The 24,169-nt window shown below is 34.8% G+C and overlaps 2 protein-coding genes, 1 long non-coding RNA gene and 1 other non-coding gene across 4 annotated transcripts; all 4 read right to left on the bottom strand.

Moving 5' to 3' along the window:
- Window positions 1-8,932: 8,932 nt before the first annotated feature.
- On the bottom strand, window positions 8,933-9,640 carry LOC112758192 (uncharacterized). The gene is made up of 3 exons (XR_003179527.3): window positions 9,499-9,640; window positions 9,330-9,382; window positions 8,933-9,178 (listed from the first exon to the last, which is right to left on the bottom strand). It is a non-coding gene; the product is annotated as an uncharacterized lncRNA (long non-coding RNA).
- Window positions 9,641-11,663: 2,023 nt separating this feature from the next.
- Window positions 11,664-12,580, bottom strand: LOC112758808 (uncharacterized). The gene is made up of 2 exons (XM_025807578.2): window positions 12,131-12,580; window positions 11,664-12,050 (listed from the first exon to the last, which is right to left on the bottom strand). The coding sequence occupies exons 1-2, from the start codon at window positions 12,232-12,234 to the stop codon at window positions 11,819-11,821; spliced, it is 336 nt and encodes a 111-aa protein (XP_025663363.1). The 5' UTR covers window positions 12,235-12,580; the 3' UTR covers window positions 11,664-11,818.
- A 1,147-nt stretch (window positions 12,581-13,727) lies between these two features.
- LOC112758807 (protein RTF1 homolog) lies at window positions 13,728-15,910 on the bottom strand. The gene has a single exon (XM_025807577.3). The coding sequence runs from the start codon at window positions 15,908-15,910 to the stop codon at window positions 13,970-13,972; it is 1,941 nt and encodes a 646-aa protein (XP_025663362.1). The 3' UTR covers window positions 13,728-13,969.
- Window positions 15,911-23,583: 7,673 nt separating this feature from the next.
- Window positions 23,584-23,691, bottom strand: LOC112761565 (small nucleolar RNA R71). Its single transcript, XR_003181954.1, has one exon. It is a non-coding gene; the product is annotated as a small nucleolar RNA R71 (small nucleolar RNA).
- Between the last annotated feature and the right edge of the window lie 478 nt (window positions 23,692-24,169).

Below are 24,169 nucleotides of genomic sequence, written 5' to 3'. Positions count from 1 at the left end.
TTAGGAGGAATTTCAAGGGATAAGTGCCCTACCACCTTCTCCTTTCAGAGGGAAACATTCCGAGGGAGAGTGTCCTACCACCTTCCTCTGATTGAGAGAAATATGAGTGAGAAGCCCAGATTCAACTCTCATATCCGAACATAGGCGGGAATGCCACAGCCCCTACGACGGAGAATAATGCACATCGTAATCACATATTTAATCTCAGAGACCACTGCTCATAGCACACTTCCACTCATACTCGTCACAACCATCATCAATTCACAACTTTCTAATCCGAACTCACTAGTTCGTCACTTTCTCAATTCATATACCATTCTTCCTTCGCACCCCATCAAACCCATCCTCAGTACACCAGAAACCTAGGCCTCCGTCTTCTAACTTTTCAAAGTAAAACCCAATTAAACCTCCTAGGACCATTCCCTTATTCCGATACCCAAAAATAAGCCCAAAAGTCTTAAAATGGTGTCACAGAAGCTTATAAGTTTGTTGGGAATGTGAAATAATTGAAAACAAAGTTTAAGTTTGAGAAACAGGGGCGTGTGCGTACGCATAGGGGTGTGCGTACGCACAGGTACCAAAATTCTCAATGTCCGTTCACTCGCACAACCTGTGCTAGCGCCCCCAACAGACTGACCTTCCCAACGTGTGCGTGCGCACAGGGCTATGCGTACGCACAAGTTATAAAACTTTCTTGGTGTGTGCATGCGCACAAGTCTGTGTGTACGCACATACCAGAAATCATAAAATTCTGCAACTCTGCAGAATTCCAGATTTTGACACAATTTTTTGAATGATCATAACTTCCTCTACAAAAATCCAAATTTTACAAATCTTATATCAAATCAAAGGGTTTTCAATAATCTTTATTTCTAAACCAAATTCAACAAATTTTAAAAATCGAGGCAAAAGTTATGATTAGACAAAGTTCACCAAAAATCTATTTTTAACCAAAAGTTCACAAATGCCAACTTTTCCCATTTTTACAACTCAAACCAACCAAAACCAAATAAAACCATTCCAAACTCCATTTTTCATCAACATATATCCTTTACATCATATTACACCATTCGTACCATCTATTCCATCACACTTCCTCATTCTCTATCTCAACATCAATTATATATAACACTAAAATCAACATTTCACCAACACTCTCATCAATCATAAATCTATTAATATCAATCATCATAACCAATATCATCTCATCTTAATCTATATATTCCACACCTAAAATTACTCAACCGTTACACCATATATTACTACCAATCTATAATTTAGCAATACATAACATCATCAATTCCATATACCAAATTCTACTTGCAAACTCAAATCTTAACAATTTACATCACAAACTATCATCCCACCATACTCTATCAACATCAATAAACCCCATCAATCATTAACAATCCTCAAAAATCATCACTATCCAATTCCCACATCATACATCAACATCATCAATAATCATCAACAATACCAACAACTCTCAACTACCATAACAAATATCAACCTTTAATATCTCAATTTATCAACTCCTTAAACACTCATCTCCAATTACCAACAACATAATATTCATCATTACTCATCAACCACATCAACAACCATCCACAATTAACATCAAATCACATATAATTATTCATACATCAACCATATCCAATCCTATCTTAGGGTCAACTAGCCTAAGTTTCCAGAAACATTACATATTACATAAAGGAAATCGAAACCATACCTTGGCCAATTCCCAATATGCTCAAACACCAAACTTGATTCCAATCAAGCTTCCACCAAGCTCCAAACCATCAAAGCCAAATCAAAAGCCACCACCAACTCCAAAAACAAGCTTCATACATACAACATAACCATACATCAACAAATAAAGTTCATACTATACCAAACCACAAGAATAAAGAGGTTCCTTACCTTATCCAATGAGATTGGGGGTAAAATTCATCAATTACTTGCTACTAGAGATTACCTAAACAAGCAAAACTACAAAATCTACTCAAAACCATAACCTCAAAAATGCAGAAATTTAGGGCACAAAACTGGGGCTTGAGCTTCGAGTTCTTACCAGATTTGCTTGGATAGAAATGTAGAGCTCAACGAGAGCTTCGCATGGCTGCAAATGGCTCGTCAATCGTAACTCCGGATCAAAAGTTATGGCTCCCGGAAGGTGGAGGTGAATAGGGTCACCCCCTTCCTTCTCCCTTCTCTCTTCTCACCGCCCCTCTCTCTTTCTTTTCTGAAAGATGAGCTCAAAACTCATTTAATGAGCTTATATATGTTGGACCTTGGGCCCAGTTTGGGTCTGGTCCAATCCGTTAGCGTTTTTAGCCCGTTTGGCCTACTTTGGGCCAAAACCTTTAAGATTAGTGCCCGGTTTTCAATTCTAAATTATTTTCATCCTTTCAAAATAATAAATCAATTTTTCAAAATATTACTTTCCTCAAAACACAGTACCGGACAGGCTTAAATCGGTTCGACCGGTTCGGCTGCCGGTTCTCGGTCTTTCGTAGAAAATACATTTTCTGACTCAGAAAAATTTACTGAAACCAAATTTCACCTTTATATTTTAAAATTAAAACTTATAAATTTTGAATCCATCTCGGGCACTTAAAATTATTATTTTATCAAAATAGTTTTATGTGAAAAATCCTGGTTCTTACATTCTCCCCTCCTAATAAAATTTTTGCCCTCAAAAATTTGAATTACGCTATATATTCTCCTCAAAGCGTTCTACCGTGTTAATGTCCCCTCTCGCCTTCCGTTGCGTCACTCTGATTATCATCACCAAGCACCCGAAATTTTTTCTTAAGACAAAAATCGATTTTTGTAACATGTTTCTAAAACCTTCAAAACAAGATCAAGATCAAACCTTTTTCAAAGGACTCAAAAATCATTTATTCTTAAATCAATTACTTTGAACCACATTTTTATTAAATTCATTTAAAATCCTTGAATCATAATTTCAAGTTGAATCCCTTTTTGATAAGATAAAATATTAAACCAAAATCACAAATCAAGAAAATCTTAAAACTCACCTTTTCTGTAAATCATATTATCTAAACCAAGAGTTTCGATTTAGTTTCAAAAGCAAAATATTTAAACCAAAAGTTTCAAACTAATTTTCAAAATCGTTTTAAGCTTTAAAACCTTTTTAACAAGAATCTAAGTCATACCGTGTAGAAATTAAAAATCTTAACTAAAAACCGCAAAAGAAATAATCGGCACTTCTGTTGCCACCAGTGCCGAACCGCACCCATCAACTGCTATACTGCAAACTCCACGAACTAGTTTTCCAGAGCATGTTGAGCTCGTAACACATAGGCTTGGTTATCCATCCTCACTACCTCTTCGTTAACGTAATCGGCCTCGTTCATGAGTTGCCATTCAGGTTTTCCTTCCACACCAAACAATTGATATCGAGGTGATCAGTCTCAATATCTCAAGCTCAGTGCTTTAATTACCCCTAAAGGCACTCACAAACAAGCATGCTATGCATATCAAGCAGATAACCTAAATAGCATGAAAGAAAAATGACCCAGAGTGTGCAACGAAGCACAATCGGTCCATCCTTCAGGCTCACGAGGACGAACCGATCTGATACCACTAAATGTATCACCCTAATTACCCTAAGTCTTACCTCTATCCGTAAAGCAAAGATTAATCAGAGGTTATGATATTCCTAAGGCTTATACATATTTATATATATATAAGGGAATAATATATTGTAGAAGCCTGATGAAGGATTAAGCTCAAAGACAGAATTACAAAAGCATGAAACGTTCACACAAAGCTAACGCATAAGATACAAGGCATAGGTATAAGAGAATAAAACATATATAAATATAAGAATATAATAATCATAGAGAACTAGCCGCAACTTGCGGAGTGTAAGCCAACTAGTTACAAATAGAAAGATACATAGTTTTAGAATTTAAAACAGCTTATTCAACCTATCTCTCAAATAAGCCTCTAAGGCCATAAAGATAAATATACAAAAGGTGAGAGAATACTATGACAAAAGTAAATCAGAAATAAACAAGGAACGAACCATACTACGCTCTGTCACCATATCCGCAATCTAACCGAAGTAGATTACGACCTGCGTCTGAAAAACAACAACAAAGTATGGAATTAAAACTGGAGATTTTCAGTATGGTAACAGTGCCCAATGATGTAAGATGTAAGGCTCCGGGACGTCGAAGGCAATCCTAGAACTTCACATCACATACGGATATTCAGCTTAGAACAAAATATAATTAACGTAAACCTTAAACAATAAACAGGATTTTCTAAACTTAAAGGATTCTAACTAATACTAATCACACCGTTGTATCCCACAGCCTTCGCCAACCTAACCTCCGTGCGATTCCATCACCACCACCTACCTAACCTCCTCAGCACCAGACAAACACAAGATAAATGCAAGTAAGTAAAACACATATAGTATTCATTTACAGCAAGTAATTCAAGAAGTAAGTAGGCATGTTATACAATTAGGCAAACTCAAGTAAACAAAGCAAGCAAGCATGTAGAAGATGCACATGATGAATGTCTGCCCTATTGGCTGTGATATCACATGTCGGTTATCGCCAAACCTGACAGAAAATCCGGTCGACAACTCCCGGGTTAGTCTCTCTATTGCGCATAAGGAGGAAAATTCCGAGGGATGAGTGCCCTACCACCTTCTCCTTTCAGAGGGAAACATTCCGAGGGAGAGTGCCCTACCACCTTGCAATCAGAGAGAAGTCACATTTTCAGGAGAAATAATTCCGAGGGATAAGTGACCTACCACCTTCTCCTTTCAGAAGGAAACATTCCGAGGGAGAGTGCCTTACCACCTTCCTCTGGTTGCAAGAAATATGAGTGAGAAGCCCAGCTTCAACTCTCATATCTGAACATAGGCGGGAGACTGCCACAGCCCCTACGACGGAGAATAATGCACATCGTAATCATATATTTAATCTCAGAGACCACTGCTTATAGCACACTTCCACTTATACTCGTCACAACCATCATCAATTCACAACTTTCTATTCCGAACTCACTAGTTCGTCACTTTCTCAATTCATATACCATTCTTCCTTCGCACCTCATCAAACTCATTCTCAGTACACCAGAAACCTAGGCCTTCGTCCTCTAACTTTTCAAAGTAAAACCCAATTAAACCTCCTAGGACCTTTCCCTTATTCCGATACCCAAAAATAAGCCCAAAAGTCTTAAAATGGTGTCACAGAAGCTTACAAGCTTGTCGGGAAGGTGAAATAATTGAAAACAAAGTTTAAATTTGAGAAACAGGGCATGTGCGTATGCACAGGGGTGTGCACACGCGCACGCCCAGGAAGTTCCAAAACGTGTGCATACGCATAGGGGTGTGCGTATGCACATGTACCAAAATTCACAATGTCCGTTCACTCGCACAACCTATGCTAGCGCCCCCAGCTGACTGACCTTCCTAACGTGTGCGTGCGCACAGGGCTGTGCGTACGCACAAGTTGTAAAACTTTCTTGGTGTGTGCGTGCGCATAAGGCTGTGCGTACGCATATACTAGAAATCATAAAATTCTGCAACTCTGCAGAATTCCAGATTTCGACATCAATCTTTGAATGATCATAACTTCCTCTATAAAAATCCAAATTTAACAAACCTTATATCAAATCGAAGGGTTTTCAATAATCTTTATTTTTAAACCAAATTCAACAAATTTTGAAAATCGAGGCAAAAGTTATGATTAGACAAACTTTCCCAAAAATCCATTTTTAACCAAAAGTTCACAAATGCCAACTTTTCCCATTTTCACAACTCAAATCAACCAAAACCAAATAAAACTATTCCAAACTCCATTTTTCATCAACATCTAACCTTTACATCATATTACACCATTCGTACCATCTATTCCATCACACTTCCTCATTCTCAATCTCAATATGAATTATATATAACACTAAAATCAACCTTTCACCAACACTTTCATCAATCATAAATCTATCAATATCAATCATCATAACCAATATCATCTCATCTTAATCTATATATTCCACACCTAAAATTACTCAACCATTACACCATATATTACTACCAATCCATAATTTAGCAGTACATAACATCATCAATTCCATATACCAAATTCTACTTGTAAACTCAAATCTCAACAATTTACATCACAAACTATCATCCCACCATACTCTATCAACATCAATAAACCCCATCAATCATTAACAATCCTCAAAAATCATCATTATCCAATTCCCACATCATACATCAATATCATCAATAATCATCAACAATACCAACAACTCTCAACTACCATAACAAATATCAACCTTTAATATCTCAATTTATCAACTCCTTAAACACTCATCTCCAATTACCAACAACATAATATTCATCATTACTCATCAACCACATCAACAACCATCTACAATTAACATCAAATCACATATAATTATTCATACATCAGCCATATCCAATCCTATCTTAGGTCAACTAGCCTAAGTTTCCAGAAACATTACATATTATATAAAGAAAACTGAAACCATACCTTGGCCGATTCCCAATATGCTCAAACACCAAACTTGATTCCAATCAAGCTTCCACCAAGCTCCAAACCATCAAAGCCAAATCAAAAGCCACCACCAACTCCAAAAACAAGCTTCATACATACAACATAACCATACATCAACAACTAAAGCTCATACTATACCAAATCACAAGGATAAAGAGGTTGCTTACCTTATCCAACGAGATTAGGGGTAAAATCCATCAATTACTCGCTACTAGAGATCACCTAAACAAGCAAAACCACAAAATCTACTCAAAACCATAACCTCAAAAATGCATAAATCTAGGGCACGAAACTGGGGCTTGAGCTTCAAGTCCTTACCAGGTTTGCTTAGATAGAAACGTAGAGCTCGATAAGAGCTTCACGTGGCCGTAAACGGCTTATCAATCGGAGCTCCGGATCAAAAGTTATGGCTCCCGGAAGGTGGAGGTGAATAGTGTCACCCCCTTCCTTCTCCCTTCTCTCTTTTCACCGCCCTTCTCTCTTTCTTTTCTGAAAAATGAGCTCAAAGCTCATTTAATGAGCTTATATATGTTGGATCTTGGGTCAGGTTTGGGTCCGGTCCAACCTGTTAGCGTTTTAGCCCGTTTGGTCCGCTTTGAGCCAAAACCTTTAAGATTAGTGCCCGGTTTTCAATTCTAAATTATTTTCATCCTTTCAAAACAATAAATCAATTTTTTCAGAATATTATTTTCCTCAAAACACAGTACCGATAGGCTTAAACCGGTTCGACTGATTCGGCTGCCGATTCTCGGTCTTTCGCAGAAAATACATTTTCTGACTCAGAAAAATTCACTGAAACCAAATTTCACCTTTATATTTTCAAATTAAAACTTCTAAATTTTGAATCCATCTCAGGCACTTAAAATTATTATTTTATCAAAACGGTTTTACATGAAAAACCCCGGTTCTTACACTTTTCAAGATGCAAGGCACAAGTCTGGCGATGAGTTCTTCCTATCATCCTCTAACGGATGGGCAAAGTGAAGTTGTGAATAAGACCTTAGAGATGTACTTGCGTTGTTTCTATTTTGACAGCCCACGAAGATGGTTTGAGATGCTTCTATGCGCCCCTTTCTGGTACAACACCAGCGTGCATAGCTGTACTAAAATGTCGCCTTTTAAGGCATTATATGGCCGAGACCTCCCAACTTGGTGCGGTATGAATTCTGCCCTAATGATGAGCAATCTTTGCAAGATATGCTACAAGCTAGAGATCAATTCCTTGATCAGCTCAAGCTTAATCTCACTCACTCACAGCAGTTTATGAAGCACTATAAGCGTCGAAGGCACTTGGAGTTGGAAGTGAAGAACTTTGTCCTGGTCAAACTCCAACCTTATAGACAACATTCAGCAGCTTTACAGAAGAACCAGAAACTTAGTATGCGTTACTTTGGCCCTTTCGGATTAGTCACAAGCTCAGTCTCGTGGTATATCGTTTGGTACTACCTGTAGAAGCTAGAATTCATAATGTTTTTCACATCTCCTCCTTAAAGTGGTTTCGTGGTGAGCAGCATGATCATTACTTGCCAATGCCACTTCGCTCTACTGAATTTGGACCTATCATTGAACCTCACAAATTGCTGGCTACTAGAACAATTTTAAAGGATGGGAAAGAAGTACAAGAAGTTTAGGTTCAGTGGGGGCAAAGTGCGGGTGCTAAGGTTACTTGGGAAGAAGATAACAAATTCTGATGTGTTTATCCCACTTTCAACCTTGAGGACAAGGTTGTTGTTGAAGAGGAGGGTAATGTTATAGTTATTAATAAAAAGGGGGAGGTGCATAAAGGGAGCGTCACAAATTACAACAGTGAGTTAGTTATAAATACGGGACACGTAACAATTGATCAGGATGAGAGGGGACCGAGGCATAGTGCCAGAGAGAAGGTTATTAGCAGGAGGTTGCAAGGATATGCTCTTTAGGCATGTTGTGGTAAATTCTCTTCCCATATACCTAATGACAAATTCTCAGAACCTTTTATTCTTCTATTCTTCTTCCTGTTATCCCTTTCCTGCTTTTAAATCTCTTCCTCCCTTTCCAGGTTCCTTAATGGATGTTCACTGTAGCTGAGATGCAACTGAACTTATATTTCTTAATTCTTTTATGATTTCAATTGTTATTATCACATCATTTAGTACTTATTAATTTACTATTCCATTGAACTTGCTATTACTTCTTCATACATAATAGAATAATTTTTTTTTATAAGTAAATTTTTACTACAATACCCTTTCATTCTCCCCTCTTTATTCTTGAACTATAATAAAATGGAGAGAAAACTTGTGCTTCCACTTTCTTGTTCAACTTTTCTGATGATCTTATTTACTTCATTTGCAATCTCATCAACATGTTTCAGCTATAATTCTACTTCTTTCTTTGGATTCATCCCTTTTTGAAGCCACCTTTGATTTAGCTTGGCCCACATATCAATTTTTTGGGCATCTAGCTCCTTCAACAATGACTTGAGCATGTTCAAATTCCTTTTGAATCTTCTAAGGTGTCTAATATGATGACCAAGTGATTCTTGAAGACAGTTCTGTGTACAGAGGCAGCTCATAACTCCCATGATCGCACCAACGATGTTAATAGCCATTTCAAAATCAAATATATATCTGGTTAAGACACAAGAAGGTGCTCTTCAGTTTGGATTAATTATATAGTATGTAGTTTCAATATGTCTAAGAAGATAAGAACAAATTTACAAGTTATTTTACACATTTACATAATTTGAATATAGACCTATTTCAGAAGGATTTGTCATACCTTGTACTTTCAGAAAAAGTCTCACTTGTAAGCTCAAACTATCGCTGCTAGATCTTGAATGAAAGTACAGACATACAAATAAGGGACACATTAAAGAAAAAAGAACAAAACTAGTAATCAATTATCAGTTTAGGAGGGTCTAAAACAAGTTTTTTAATATTGAGCTCACCTGATAAGAATTTATGATCTTCCGCTTCAATTAACACCGGCTAGAACCTCGAAAGAGAAATGGAATTCTTGATGCTGTTTTGCAACGATAGACATTGACTCAATGTCTTGAGTTGAGTGTTGACTATGATAGTGTGACACAATCTAAAGTTAATCATAATCAACTACTAATATAAAATAGATGTTAAAATAGAATATACATTAAAATAACTTAAACAATACACGTTTATACACAAATATATCATAACTTAATTGGTAATTTATTTTTTACGTACGCATAGCATTTTTTATTTACAAAACTAAAATAAATCACCTCAGCGACTTTTAATATATCTAGTTTGAGTCACGTCACTAACGTCGTTATCCAACTTGAGTTACATCATTTTTTTAATATATCCAGTTTGAGTCACGTCATTAATGCCGTTGTCCAACTTGAGTCACGTCATTAATGCCGTTAAACTCCACTGACGGATATGAGTAATTACATTGGTGCAGTTTTTCAAATTTAAAAATCAAATTATAGCAATTAAAAAGTCAAAGAACAAATAAGTATAACTCAACAATCTTAGAGACCCACATGGAGTTTAATTCAATTCGAGTTTTTTATAACACATGGATATGAGGTATATAAAATATAAAATATATTTTAAAAATTATAATAATATTTTATTAATATTAAAATATAAATTAATATTTTTTTGTGTGTTGGATATTTTTTAATTATTTAAAAATAATGTTTAGTTTTAATAAATAATAAATAGGGTTAAATATAATTTTGGTCTTTAAGGTATAGGCTGAAAATTTTTTTCGTTCCTAACCTTATTTTGCATATAAAATTATCCCTAAAGTTTAAACCCAAGTTTTAAAATCATCTTTTTTACTTAAATATTAAAATTTTAAACCAAATTACCCATAACAAAAAAAATAAAAGAAAGAAAGTGTTTCTGTTCCTACAAAAAGGGTAGAAAGAAGAAGAAAGGGAAAGGGAAGAAAAAGAAGAAGCTGTCCACAATCTACCTCTGCCTCTACTTTTACCGCTATCTCTGTACGATTTTGGTCTCTAAGTTAAGGACAATTTTTAAAATCAAGTTAAATCTTAGGAACGATTTTGTATGCAAAGAAAAAGTTAGAGACAAAAAAAATTTTCGACTTATACCTTAGTGACCAAAATCATACTTAACCCTAATAAATACATTATATCTAAACCATTTCAAAAATATAGAATAAAAATAAAATCAAACATATATATTTTTTATTTTTTATTAATATACAATTAGACACAAAAAATACGTGTGTCAAATAAGTATCGAATAAATTTACAAAATATATTAAATATATAGACACGATAACTCAATAAAATATTCATATTCCATACATTTGGTGAATAACATGTTTGACATTAGAAATAAATTCTTTCGATTTCTTTTGCAATTAAAAGTATAAAATGTAATTTTTATTTTTTTAATATTTTTTTATCATTTTTTTTCTTTCATTTATAAAATGTATAGTAAAAAATTACACTTATCCTCAAAGTGAGAAAAAAAAAATTGACTGACACTTTATCATCTCGTCAGACGTTTTAGATTTAAATTTAATATCATACATAATTAAAGAAAAGGAATGTGACTCAGTGGCTGTAAATCTGTAATTTGATTGAGATTTTTAGTAGTAATAAGTTTCTAAATAAAGACACCTATTTTGAGAGGTCAAATAAAAAAGTTATTGGTAAAAACTTAGTATAATTTCTAAAAATTGTAAAAATAAAAAGGCTATCACGTTAAACATGCATTAAACATGCTATGAGTCCAAAACTCCAAATATCCATCATATAGATCTATTCCACATTGGTAGGGTCCGACATAAAAATCAGGAATTATTAAAAGAGAGAATGAATAAATAAAAGAGAAATATCCAAAATGAATTTGACCAGTCAAAGGAACAATAAAAGTTGCATTTTAAGTCTTATAAACACGTAAAGGAGATTGGTTTGAATAGGACATGCATTGACTGATTTGTTTTCTCCTCTTTTGTCTTTGACCAAATAATACCATTTACTATCATCTCTCTCATATGTCAGGCATCTAAATTCAGTTCTCATCACCACAACCAAACACTCATAAATGGACAAAGAGTAGTAGTAGGGGCCATAAAACTAACAAACATAAATTTAATTTCAATAAAAACTTATATTGATTTACTAATTAATGTCATAAAATTAAATCAGTGTTAATATTAATAACTCGAATAATAGTAATAATATATACTACTAATACATTAATTAATTAACAAGATCATGATGATGGTGTTGAATATTATCATGATCATGAAGACGAAGAAGAAGAAGATTCAGATTCAAACTTGTAGTACTTATCAACTGCAACAGAAACATCCCAAGTGCAACTAAGTCCCTTTGGAATGGTAACAAGGTCACCAGCACCAAACTCAACAAAATCTGATGAACCTTTTGGGTATGCCTTCACTTTCCCTTTCAGCAAATAGCATGTCTCTTCTGCATCAAATTTCAACTGGTACTTCCCAGGAGAACAACCCCATCTGAGATTATCAATTATATAATTATTATTTCACATTAAATACTATACCTATAAAAAAAGAAGGCACATAACATAACATACTTGGGCCAACACTTGATGTTGAGTTCAGAGAGGCGTGACTGTGAAGGGTTTCTTTCAATGGTGATTCTAAGGTTGTTGGAGTTTGATGAATTATCTTCAGCCATGGAATTGAACTATGAATGGAGAGATAGAGAGTGTATTATGTATTTTATATGAACAGGGTCTTGAGTTTTGGCAACATGCAGGGTGGGATTTTAAGGAGAGAAAAAAAAAAAGAAGGAATCTTTGTGCAGTGTTTTTGGAAGAGGATAAGACTTTATAATAAGAGACATTGAAGGAAATATGATAATAATACCTAATGAATTTAATCCTTTTATTTAGATGACCTATCACATCATGCCACGTAAGTTAGAATGCTTTTTCAACGAAATCATTTATTGCATCTTTCAGCTCGTGGGGAGAGATATTCCTTTCTGTGGTTTTTCTCTTTTTCTGTCCGCTAAATGCCATAAGAAACTTTGAGATGCGTTTAGATTTAATCATAGTCAAACCTCTTCATTACAGTCAAACTCTTTTAATGTTGTGATTGAATAATATGATACTCCCTCTGTCCCCCGATATAAATATAAGTTGATTTACAAATGTGCATAATTATTAAGATAGCATTTTAGTCTGTAATTACTATTACTGGAAATTTTAATTTTCTTTAATAAGTATATTATAATACATTAATAATTTAAATTCATAGTTTCTCTATAAAGAATTATCTTATTAAATACTTTTTTTCGTTCAAATAAATTAGATAAATTCCAATATTAAATATTACATCACAAACTCACACATTCAATATTTCAAGAATTCTTATCCATTATTTGGTCTTTCAGTCTTTGTCAGTTTACACTTAGTTAGAACAGTTTATTTAAAGTTTCAAAAAAAGCATTTATATATCATTCATTGTAACTCTCCGTGATTTATTTATATACTTCGTTCACTTTGAATGGATTGTTGCTTATATTGAGAAATCAATGTATTTAAGTTATGGAGGAAAAGTTATGTTCACATATACCTCAATCTTTTAATGTAATATCCAACACCTCATCTAATAATCGGGAAAACAAAACCCGGGAACAAAAATACATATACATGTATATACGTGACACAATTTAATCGTGTTATGTTCAGCATTTTTAGATGACATGTCAAACAATATGATAATATCAAAACATTTCACTATGATGGGAGTAAAATTCAAATTAAAGATGATGCCGATAAATAACTCATCGTATTGAGATATAACCATTGGCGTTGAATTGCAGAGATTTTGAAGACCAAATCCCAGATCTTGTCTAATTGTATCACGGCGGGTAGTGGAGTGCCCCCAAACGAGAGTCAGTATTGCAACACTTCAACAAAGTTTTATTTTGGTTTTTATAACTAATTCATATGGGTTGGATTATGTAAGCAAACTGAATTATAATTCTAATAAATAAATAAATAATACATTATAAACAACGTTAGTTATATCCATCCTATAACTTAACAATATGACCAGCATCCTAAGATGAAATTTGGACTCTAGAACTCTATAATTAATAAGTTGGAAAAAGATTAAAAATCCTAACTTTCCTGGTTAAAGATTTAGGGCTTATTAAACATATTTGTTTGTAAGATATGGCATAACTCATCCTAATTTCACATTATAATCTAAACACACACAAGAACATTGTTATTATCTCTAAATAATAATACATTGGCATTAAGCATGAAACTTGACTTTATGTGCATATTAATACCTAGAATCGGAACAAATATTAATACCTAGAAGAGTGTTCCCAAATGATAAAAATACCTATCTGAAAGGAAGTGTTAACCTCAACAAGTATGACAGTAGGAGCAATTTCAAAGGAGCCCCCTTCTTCTCTTGTAATCACTAACTGTTAATGTCAACGCGTGCCTTCTTCCATCATTTTCTGGGACTCTAAATCCAACTGTTGCTTCTACTTTCTGCTTTTTAGCCATAAACCCTGCCTCAACTCCTTGGGATCCCCCAAACCTTTGAAGCGATGATAATGAAATCGGCAGCTCAAAATTGTGAAGCATGTTTGACTCTGTCCCTTGATCGACGGGTGCACTTGTGTCAACTAACTTCCCAGCATCAGCAGCAGCTTCCAAGGCCACAGCTGTAGCCACCATGCCAGCCTCTGCGTTCACGGCTACATTCGGGATAGTGCTTCCTGCAATGGCCACTTTGCTGCCAGCACTGTTGTTTCTGTCAGCAGCCTCTTCACCAGGTTTTGCAGCATAATAGTTCCTTGATCTAGTCCATCTCCTGGAAAATGGATCATAACCTGCATCCCCTGCTTTCAAAGCTTTCCGCTTTAAGTCGGAAGCATTTTTTAAGTTTTCAAACCTGTTCTTTCTGTTCATCTCAGCAAGCCTCAATGCCTTAGCATTCTTCTCCCTAGCTTCCCTGGATGCCTCCAATTCCTGCAGCCTTGCCCGGATCCTCTCCACTTCAGCTTCATTATGCATAAGTATTGCCTTTTCCAACTCATTCCTCAGGCGATCCTTTTCAGCCGCAACATTTAGCGGCCTTGATGAGGCAGATTTTTTCTCTTGTAGCATCTGCTTTACAGTAGCTGCTGAGTAAACAAACGTGTTGATCTTTTTTATAGCTTGTTTTTTATCTAACACATCTCGTTTGATTGGCATCCGACCACCAGTTCGCTCCAGTTCCTTAAGCCACTGTTTAAACTCCTCCTCTCGTGGAGGAGAGTCACTAACCATAGCCATTTGCCACCTTGCAGCAGAAGTTTCATTTCCCCAGACAAGATTTAAGTACTTGTGTGTGCTTCTATTCTCTAATTTGTACTGTCGATCAGGATCTGTCGCATCAACATTTTTCACCATGCATAGCCTGTAAATAGCCCCAGACTTTGATCTACCAATGCCAACTCTCACAAAACAACCAACAATTAACTCCTCAAAGAAAGGCTCCATAAACCATTTTGCAAGTTTTGACCGGGGAATGGTGATTTCTTTTATATCCTCAAATGAAGGACCCTCAAATCCAGATAATGCCCTGTCATCATCACTGTCAACAATTCTTTCATCGTCACTATGAGATCCACTTTCACTCTCACTTTGACTTGAGCTACTAAAGCCTGTTGAAGTGAAAGGTCTGTGCTTGGCTAAAAATCCAGTCCCTGAACCTCCAGATGCCTCTGTCATCTTGCGGTTTGCCTCTGAATCCTGCTGTTTCAAACGCTTTGCACGCAGTTCATTTAACGCATCATCCTTGGCAGTTGATCTGTCAGCAGATCTGGCTGATGAACGCACACGAGATGATGGGAGAGGAGGAGTCTGTTTTCTAGGTACACTTGCCTTTCCTTTTTCCCGCTTTGACACTATCTTCCCTAGCAGATTTTTATCATCCTTTTTAGAAGCCCTATCCGACAATATCATCTCTCTTTCAAGTTCAGTCATCTCAGAAAGCTTCCGTCTATCATCTTCATTCTTATAAAGATCATCGCCAATATTCGATTCGCTACTACTATCATCCTCATGATCAGAACGGCCATCAACATCATCACCCCCTTCTTCCTGACTTCCCTCATTATCATCCCTCTCCGCTGGATCTAATCTCTTCTTGAGAGGAACTTGAGATCCAGAGGGCTTTCTGCCAGCATAACCAATCTCACCATCGGAATCATCCTCCCTAGAGTCAGTCCCACCATCCGAATACCCATCATCACGTCCTCTTCTAGAAGGCGGAATAGAATTTCGGTTTCTCCCGGTCCTCCCTGCAGCCTCCAAAAGCAAATTCTCTAAATCCGCCATAATTTCGTCGGCTTCAGCGTAAAATCAATGTACCCTGCACATCACATATATCACACAACTTCAAGGTCTAACCAATTGAACTGATGCATAATTGATATATCTCTCTCAGCAATTCAAGTAATTACGATAAAAATTCGAAATTATGATGCTCAAAATCAAATTGAAATAACAACGTGATTTTTCCTGGTCGATTTTTTTAAGTCTATCTTCAGCAATGTATCTTATATCCGAACGAATATCAAATAAAAAAGCAACATAACGAAGCTCGTTCTGAACCACATATAAACCCTAATATTCTCGAGCAATAACATGCAGAGCAGAACAAAACCCACTCTTCGCGGTAAAGAGAGAAGGAAGGAGAAGAAAACAAGAATACAGCGACAATATTGATAAGAGTAAAAAATTAAACCATATTGTGAGTGTGAGATACTACTTTTTAGCGATGAAATTGAAATTGGAAGTAGAGAGGTCTTACTTACAGTGGGTTGCAGAAAACAAAAGACGCGAGAAATCAGAGTCGAAAATCGACCGGAAAAGTGCAGAATCTGTGGTTATCAGGTGAACTCAGTGGTAAAACCGCTAAACCCTAAAACAGGGTGGAGGGAACAATTTTGGACTTGAGATTAAACCAAAGGACGTTCACAAATAACACATCCGTATCCGTGGATTACATGTTTGTTAAAAAAAAGAGTAAAGTATCGTTTTTTTCCCCAACGTTTGGGGTAAGTCCTATTTGTGTCCCTAACGTTTAAATCGTCCTATTCGTATCCTTAACGTTTATAAAAGTGATTCAATGTTATCCTACTATCAATTATACTAACAAATCAAATTATATTTTTCAATTATTCTCACTTGGATGTATTCATTTTCAATTAGGTCTCACTTGGATGTGTTCGATTTTAATATTGTACCCACTATTTGTGTTTAGATTCAATTATATCCCTAGAAAAGTGAATTATGTAAATGTTGTAGGAATTAGTTTCAACATTTGATGAGCTATTTTTCGGAGTAGATCATCGATTCAATCCCAGACATTTGTATTCTAACCTCAAGAAGAGATTTTTAAAACTCAAACTAAAGCGCTCATGATGTGTAATTGACGGCAGGATAACATTAAATCACTACAAACGTTAGGGATACAAATAGGACGATTTAAACGTTAGGAACACAAATAAGATTTACCCAAAACGTTGGAGACAAAAACGATACTTTACTCTAAAAAAAATTACAACTATATTTTTTTTCTAAGATTCATACCCCGAAATCTTTCATTATTTTTTTTTTTAAATATTGGTGATGTGTAATGATAATATAAATATGTAAATATTTTAGTCACAAAAAAAAAAATATGTAAATATTTTACACGTTGCATATTTAATAAATAAAATATTTAATTAATTTAAATAAAAATTCAACACTCATAACATCTTATATAAATAAGATTATTACTAATTGAAGATAAATAATTAAATTCATCTCTAAAAAAGTATTTATTTTTTAAATTAATTTTTTTAAAAAAATTAATTAAATTTATTTTTTAAAAATTTTAAACTAGTTATATCAATTTTTAAATTATTTTTGTTATCTACGATGTCAAAATTTATTTTGTGAAAGTTAGCATATGTGTTGAGAATTCAATGACCTAGGATTCGTTTGAAAAGTTTTAAAAGTTAATTTTTTGAATTTTTAACTTATAAAAAGTAGTAGTATTAATGTCTGGTACAATTTTTAGAATCAAATTGTAGTTTTTTAAGCTATTTAAGTACTTATGGAAAAGTTAAAAAAATGACTTCTCTCATAATAAAATTTTTTTTATCACATAAAATCAAATATAAAATAACTTATTTATAAATTACTTTTAATATAAACATTTATTGTTTAAACTATTTTTTCAAAAGGAACTTAATTAAACCGTTTGTTAGAAATAAGAGCGCAATCTAAAGAAAGTATTTTGTGTATTATTCATTCTGAAAAAAAGTACAATGTACAAAAGGTATATAATTATATATAGCTGTTAGAATAATCAAAGTAATAAAAGCATAGAATCCTACTATTAATATACAGATACGTTATATAAGTACAAATGATACTAATTGATCTAATTTGATTCTAATTATTCTCTTAACACCCCCTCAAACTCAAGTGGGAGCTAAGGACACCATATTGAGTTTGGATAACCGAAAACGAGTCGGATGATGAGCCTTCGTGAAGATATCAACAGTCTGATCCAGTGTTCCAACAGCGATGAGACGAATAGCATCAATAAGGATACGTTACCGAACAAAGTGACAATCAATCTTAATGTGTTTGGTGCGTTCATGAAACACATCATTATCAGAAATCTGACTAGCACTGCAGTTGTCACAAAATACATCAGTTGGGGATGACTGAGGAGCACCCAAGTCTTCGAGAAGCCAACGAATCAAGATAACTTCAGCAGTGGTATTAGCGAGAGCACGGTATTCAACTTCTGTGCTTGATCGAGCAGTGAATGTTTGCTTCTTAGCTTGCCAGGAAATGAGAGAGTCACCAAGAAACAAAACATAACCAGTAGTGGAACGACGATCAGTGGGATGGTGCGGAATTTATACCCACAAACTAACCGGCAAGTGCACCGGTTCGGACCAAGTAATACCTCAGGTGAGTGAGGGTCGATCCCATGAGGATTGAGGGACTAGTAACAATAGTTGATTAATTTACTTAGTTAGACAAGCAGAAAATAGTGTTTGAGAGTTCAAAAGCATTAAACAATAAATTCAGAATATCAGAAGACAGGCAAGTAAATAAGTTGAAAAAAAATATGGAAAAACAGTTAAGGCTTCAGAGTTATCTATTTTTCGGATTGACTTTTCTTACTAACTATTTTAATCATGCAAGATTTAATTCATGACAAACTATATGTGACTAGACTCTAATTCCTTAGACTTTTCTAGTCTCCTCTAACTCTCATCAACCGCCAATTCCTTGGTCAATTAATTCCAATTAGGGGGTGAAGTTTAATTCTAGTTATTATGCCACAAAAATTCTAATTATCCAAATATAAGAGGATTATATGTCACGTATCCCGTTAAGTCCAGATAATTAGAATTTAGGAGAAATTGTTTTCAAGCTGTTGTTCAAGTAAAGAGCTTTTCCAAGTTATACAAGAACTCAATTAGAAAGAGGATCATACTTCCGTTCCACCCAAATTCATAAGATAAAGAACGAAAACAATTCTTGAATTATAAATCAATACATGAACTAAAATAGAAAAATAATAGTATCAATTCATAAATAGACAGAGCTCCTGACCTTAACAATGGAGGTTTAGTTGCTCATGGAAAAAAGTGAAAACTAGGATTCTGGTAAACTGTAAATTAGGCTGAGGTGGAATGAAATGTGGAATGTTGTTCGAATCGAATCATCCCCGGAAGAGAAGTTTCTTTTTTCTTTTATATCTAATCCTAATTAATTTAAAATCTATTTTCTAAAACTAATATAATATCTTTTTCTATTTTCTAAAAATTAAAGTTTAAATCAGAATTAAAATCAGCGTTTTCTGCGTTTTCTGCACGTGGCGCATGTCACGCGTACGCGTCGATGGTCTTCTTCGCATGTCACACGTACGCATCAGGTACACTGATGAGCGGATAATTTATACGCTTTTTGGCATTGTTTTTAGTATGTTTTTAGTAGAATCTAGTTGCTTTTAGGGATGTTTTCATTATTTTTTATGTTAAATTCATATTTCTGAACTTTACTATGAGTTTGTGTGTTTTTCTGTGATTTCAGGTATTTTCTGGCTAAAATTGAGGGACTTGAGCAAAAATCAGATTCAGAGGTTGAAGAAGGATTGCTGATGCTGTTGGATTCTGACCTCCCTGCACTCAAAGTGGATTTTCTGGAGTTACAGAACTCAAAATGGCGTGCTTCCAATTGCGTTGGAAAGTAGACATCCAGGACTTTTCAGCAATATATAATAGTTCATACTCTGACCGAGTTTAGATGACATAAAAGGGCGTTGAACGCCAGTTCTATGCTGCTGTCTGGAGTTAAACGCCAGAAACACGTCACAAACCAGAGTTGAACGCCAGAAATACGTTACAACCTGGCGTTCAACTCCAGAAAGAGCCTCTACACGTGTAACATTCAAGATCAGCCCAAGCACACACCAAGTGGGCCCCGGAAGTGGATTTATATATCAATTACTTACTTCTGTAAACCCTAGTAACTAGTCTAGTATAAATAGGACTTTTTACTGTTGTATTAGACATCCTGGATTGTATTTTTGATCCTGTGATCTCGTTTTGGGGGCTGGCCATTCGGCCATGCCTGGACCTTTCACTTATGTATTTTCATACGGTAGAGTTTCTGCACTCCATAGATTAAGGTGTGGAGCTCTGCTGTTCCTCAAAGATTAATGCAAAGTACTACTATTTTTCTATTCAATTCAATTTATTCCGCTTCTAAGATATTCATTCGCACTTCAACATGAATGTGATGAACGTGACAATCATCATCATTCCCTATGAACGCGTGCCTGACAACCACTTCCGTTCTACCTTAGATTGAATGAGTATCTCTTGGATCTCTTAATCAGAATCTTCGTGGTATAAGCTAGATTGATGGCGGCATTCATGAGAGTCCAGAAAGTCTAAACCTTGTCTGTGGTATTTCGAGTAGGACTCTGGGATTGAATGACTGTGACGAACTTCAAACTCGCGATTGCTGGGCGTAGTGACAGACGCAAAAGGAGGGTGAATCCTATTCCAGCATGATCGAGAACCTCAGATGATTAGCCGTGCTGTGACAGAGCAGTTGGACCATTTTCACAAGAGGATGGGACGCAGCCATTGACAACGGTGATGCCTCCAGACGATTAGCCATGCAGTGACAGCGCATCGGACCATTTTCCAGAGAGGATCAAAAGTAGCCATTGACAATGGTGATGTCCTTACATAAAGCCAGCCATGGAAAGGAGTAGGATTGATTGGATGAAGATAGCAGGAAAGCAGAGGTTTAGAGGAACGAAAGCATCTCTATGCGCTTATCTGAAATTCTCACCAATGATTTACATAAGTATTTCTATCCTTATTTTATTACTTATTTTCGAAAACTCGATAACTATTTTATATCCGCCTGACTAAGATCTACAAGGTGACCATAGCTTGCTTCATACCAACAATCTCCGTGGGATCGACCCTTACTCACGTAAGGTTTATTACTTGGACGACCTAGTGCACTTGCTGGTTAGTTGTATCGAAGTTGTGAATGAAAAATAATTTATTAAGACGTGCGTACAGAGTTTTTGGCGCCGTTGCCTGAGATCACAATTTCGTGCACCAAGTTTTTGGCGCCGTTGCCGGGAATTGTTCGAGTTTGGACAACTGACGGTTCATCTTGTTGCTCAGATTAGGTAATTTTCTTTTTGTTTTATTTTCAAAAATTTTTCAAAAACCTTTCAAAAATTTCTCATCTGTTTTCAAAAATACATTTTTCTTCAGAATTTTTAAGAATGAATTCTAGTGTTTCATGAAGCATGTTGAAGCCTGGCTGGCTGTAAAGCCATGTCTAAATTCTTTTAGACTGAGGCCTCCACATGTCAGGGAATTGCTTATATCTTCTAAAGCTTGGCTGACTATTAAGCCATGCCTAACCCTCAGATTGGAGCTTTAGACTAAGAATTGAAGATTCCTGGAATTCATATTAAAAATTTTTGGAATCCTTATTTTTTCTTTTTCACATTAATTTTCAAAAAATCCAAAAAAATAAAAAAAATCATAAAAATAAAAAATATTTCATGTTTCTTGTTTGAGTCTTGAGTCAAATTGTAAGTTTGGTGTCAATTGCATATTCATTTTGCATTTTTCAAAAATTCATGCATTCGTAGTGTTCTTCATGATCTTCAAGTTGTTCTTGGTAAGTCTTCTTGTTTGATCTTGATGTTTTATTGTTTTGCATCTTTTCTTGTTTTACATGTGCATTTTTGCATCCATAGAGTCTAAACATGAAAGATTTCTAAGTTTGGTGTCTTGCATATTTTCTTTGCATAAAAAAATTTTCAAAAATAAGTTCTTGATGTTCATCATGATCTTCATAGTGTTCTTGGTGTTCATCTTGACATTCATAGCATTCTTGCATGCATTCATTGCTTTGATCCAAAATTTTCATACATTGCATCATTTTCATGTTTTTCTCTCTCATCATTAAAAAGTCAAAAATCAAAAAAATATCTTTCCCTTTTTCTTCTCATCAAATTCGAAAATTTGAATTGACTTTTTCAAAATTTTTAAAATCTAGTTGTTTCTTATGAGTCAAATCAAATTTTCAATTTGAAAATCTTATCTCTTTCAAAATCTTTTTCAAAAATAAAATCTTTTTCATTTTTTTCTTATTTATTTTCGAAAATTTTCAAAAATATTTTTCAAAAATCTTTTTCTTCATTCTATCTCATAATTTTCGAAAATATCATCAACAATTAATGTTTTGATTCAAAAATTTCAAGTTTGTTACTTACTTGTTAAGAAAGATTCAAACTTTAAGTTCTAGAATCATATTTTATGATTTCTTGTGAATCAAGTCATTAATTGTGATTCTAAAAATCAAATCTTTTTCAAAAATTAATTTCAATCATATCTTTTCAAAAATATCTCCTTATCTTATCTTTTTCAAAAATTTGATTTTAAAATATCTTTTCTAACTTCTTATCTTCTTATCTTTTCAAAATTGATTTTCAAATTTGTTTCAACTAACTAACTAACTTTTTGTTTGTTTCTTATCTTTTTTCAAAACCACCTAACTAACTCTCTCTCTCTCTCTAATTTTCGAAAATATCTTCCCTCTTTTTCAAAATTTCTTTTTAATTAACTAATTATTTTAATTGTTGATTTTAATTTTCGAAAATTACTAACCTTTTTCAAAAACTAATTTCGAAAATCACTAACTCTTTTTCAAAAATTATTTTCGAAAATCCTCTTTCTCTCTCATCTCCTTCTATTCATTTATTCATCTACTAACACTTCATCTCACCAAAAATCCGAACCCTTTCTCTCTGAGTTCAGATTTCCTCTTCTTCTTTTCTTCTACTCACATAAGGGAACCTCTATGCTTGGGCAAAAAGGATCTCTATTATTATTATTTTTCTGTTCCTTCTTTTTCATATGAGCAGGAGCAAGGACAAGAATATTCTTGTTGAAGCAGATCCAAAACCTGAAAGGACTCTGAAGAGAAAATTAAAAGAAGCTAAATTACAACAAGCCAGCAAGCACCTTTCAGAAATTTTTGAACAGAAAGAGGAGATGACAGCCGAAAATAATAATAATGCAAGGAGGATGCTTGGTGACTTTACTGCACCTAATTCCAATTTACATGGAAGAAGCATCTCCATCCCCACCATTGGAGCAAACAATTTTGAGCTGAAACCTCAATTAGTTTCTCTGATGCAGCAGAACTGCAAGTTTCATGGACTTCCATCTGAAGATCCTTTTCAGTTCTTAACTGAATTTTTGCAGATCTGTGATACTATTAAGACTAATGGAGTAGATCCTGAAGTCTACAGGCTCATGCTTTTCCCCTTTGCTGTAAGAGACAGAGCTAGAGTGTGGTTGGACTCTCAACCCAAAGATAGCCTGAACTCTTGGGATAAGCTGGTCACGGCTTTCTTAGCCAAGTTCTTTCCTCCTCAAAAGCTGAGCAAGCTTAGAGTGGATGTTCAAACCTTCAGACAGAAAGAAGGTGAATCCCTCTATGAAGCTTGGGAAAGATACAAGCAACTGACCAAAAAGTGTCCTTCTGACATGCTTTCAGAATAGACCATCCTGGATATATTCTATGATGGTCTGTCTGAATTAGCTAAGATGTCATTGGATACTTCTGCAGGTGGATCCATTCACCTAAAGAAAATGCCTGCAGAAGCTCAAGAACTCATTGACATGGTTGCTAATAACCAGTTCATGTACACTTCTGAGAGGAATCCTGTGAGTAATGGGACGCCTATGAAGAAGGGAGTTCTTGAAATTGATACTCTGAATGCTATATTGGCTCAGAATAAAATATTGACTCAGCAAGTCAATATGATTTCTCAGAGTCTGAATGGAATGCAAGCTGCATCCAACAGTACTCAAGAGGCATCTTCTGAAGAAGAAGCTTATGATCCTGAAAACCCTACAATAGCAGAGGTGAATTACATGGGTGAACCTTATGGAAACACCTATAACCCCTCATGGAGAAATCACCCAAATCTCTCATGGAAGGATCAACAAAAGCCTCAACAAGGCTTTA

The sequence above is a fragment of the Arachis hypogaea genome, chromosome 16 (genome assembly GCF_003086295.3).
Source record: "Arachis hypogaea cultivar Tifrunner chromosome 16, arahy.Tifrunner.gnm2.J5K5, whole genome shotgun sequence".
NCBI lineage: Eukaryota > Viridiplantae > Streptophyta > Magnoliopsida > Fabales > Fabaceae > Arachis > Arachis hypogaea.
This window is presented reverse-complemented; position numbering and strand designations above follow the sequence as displayed.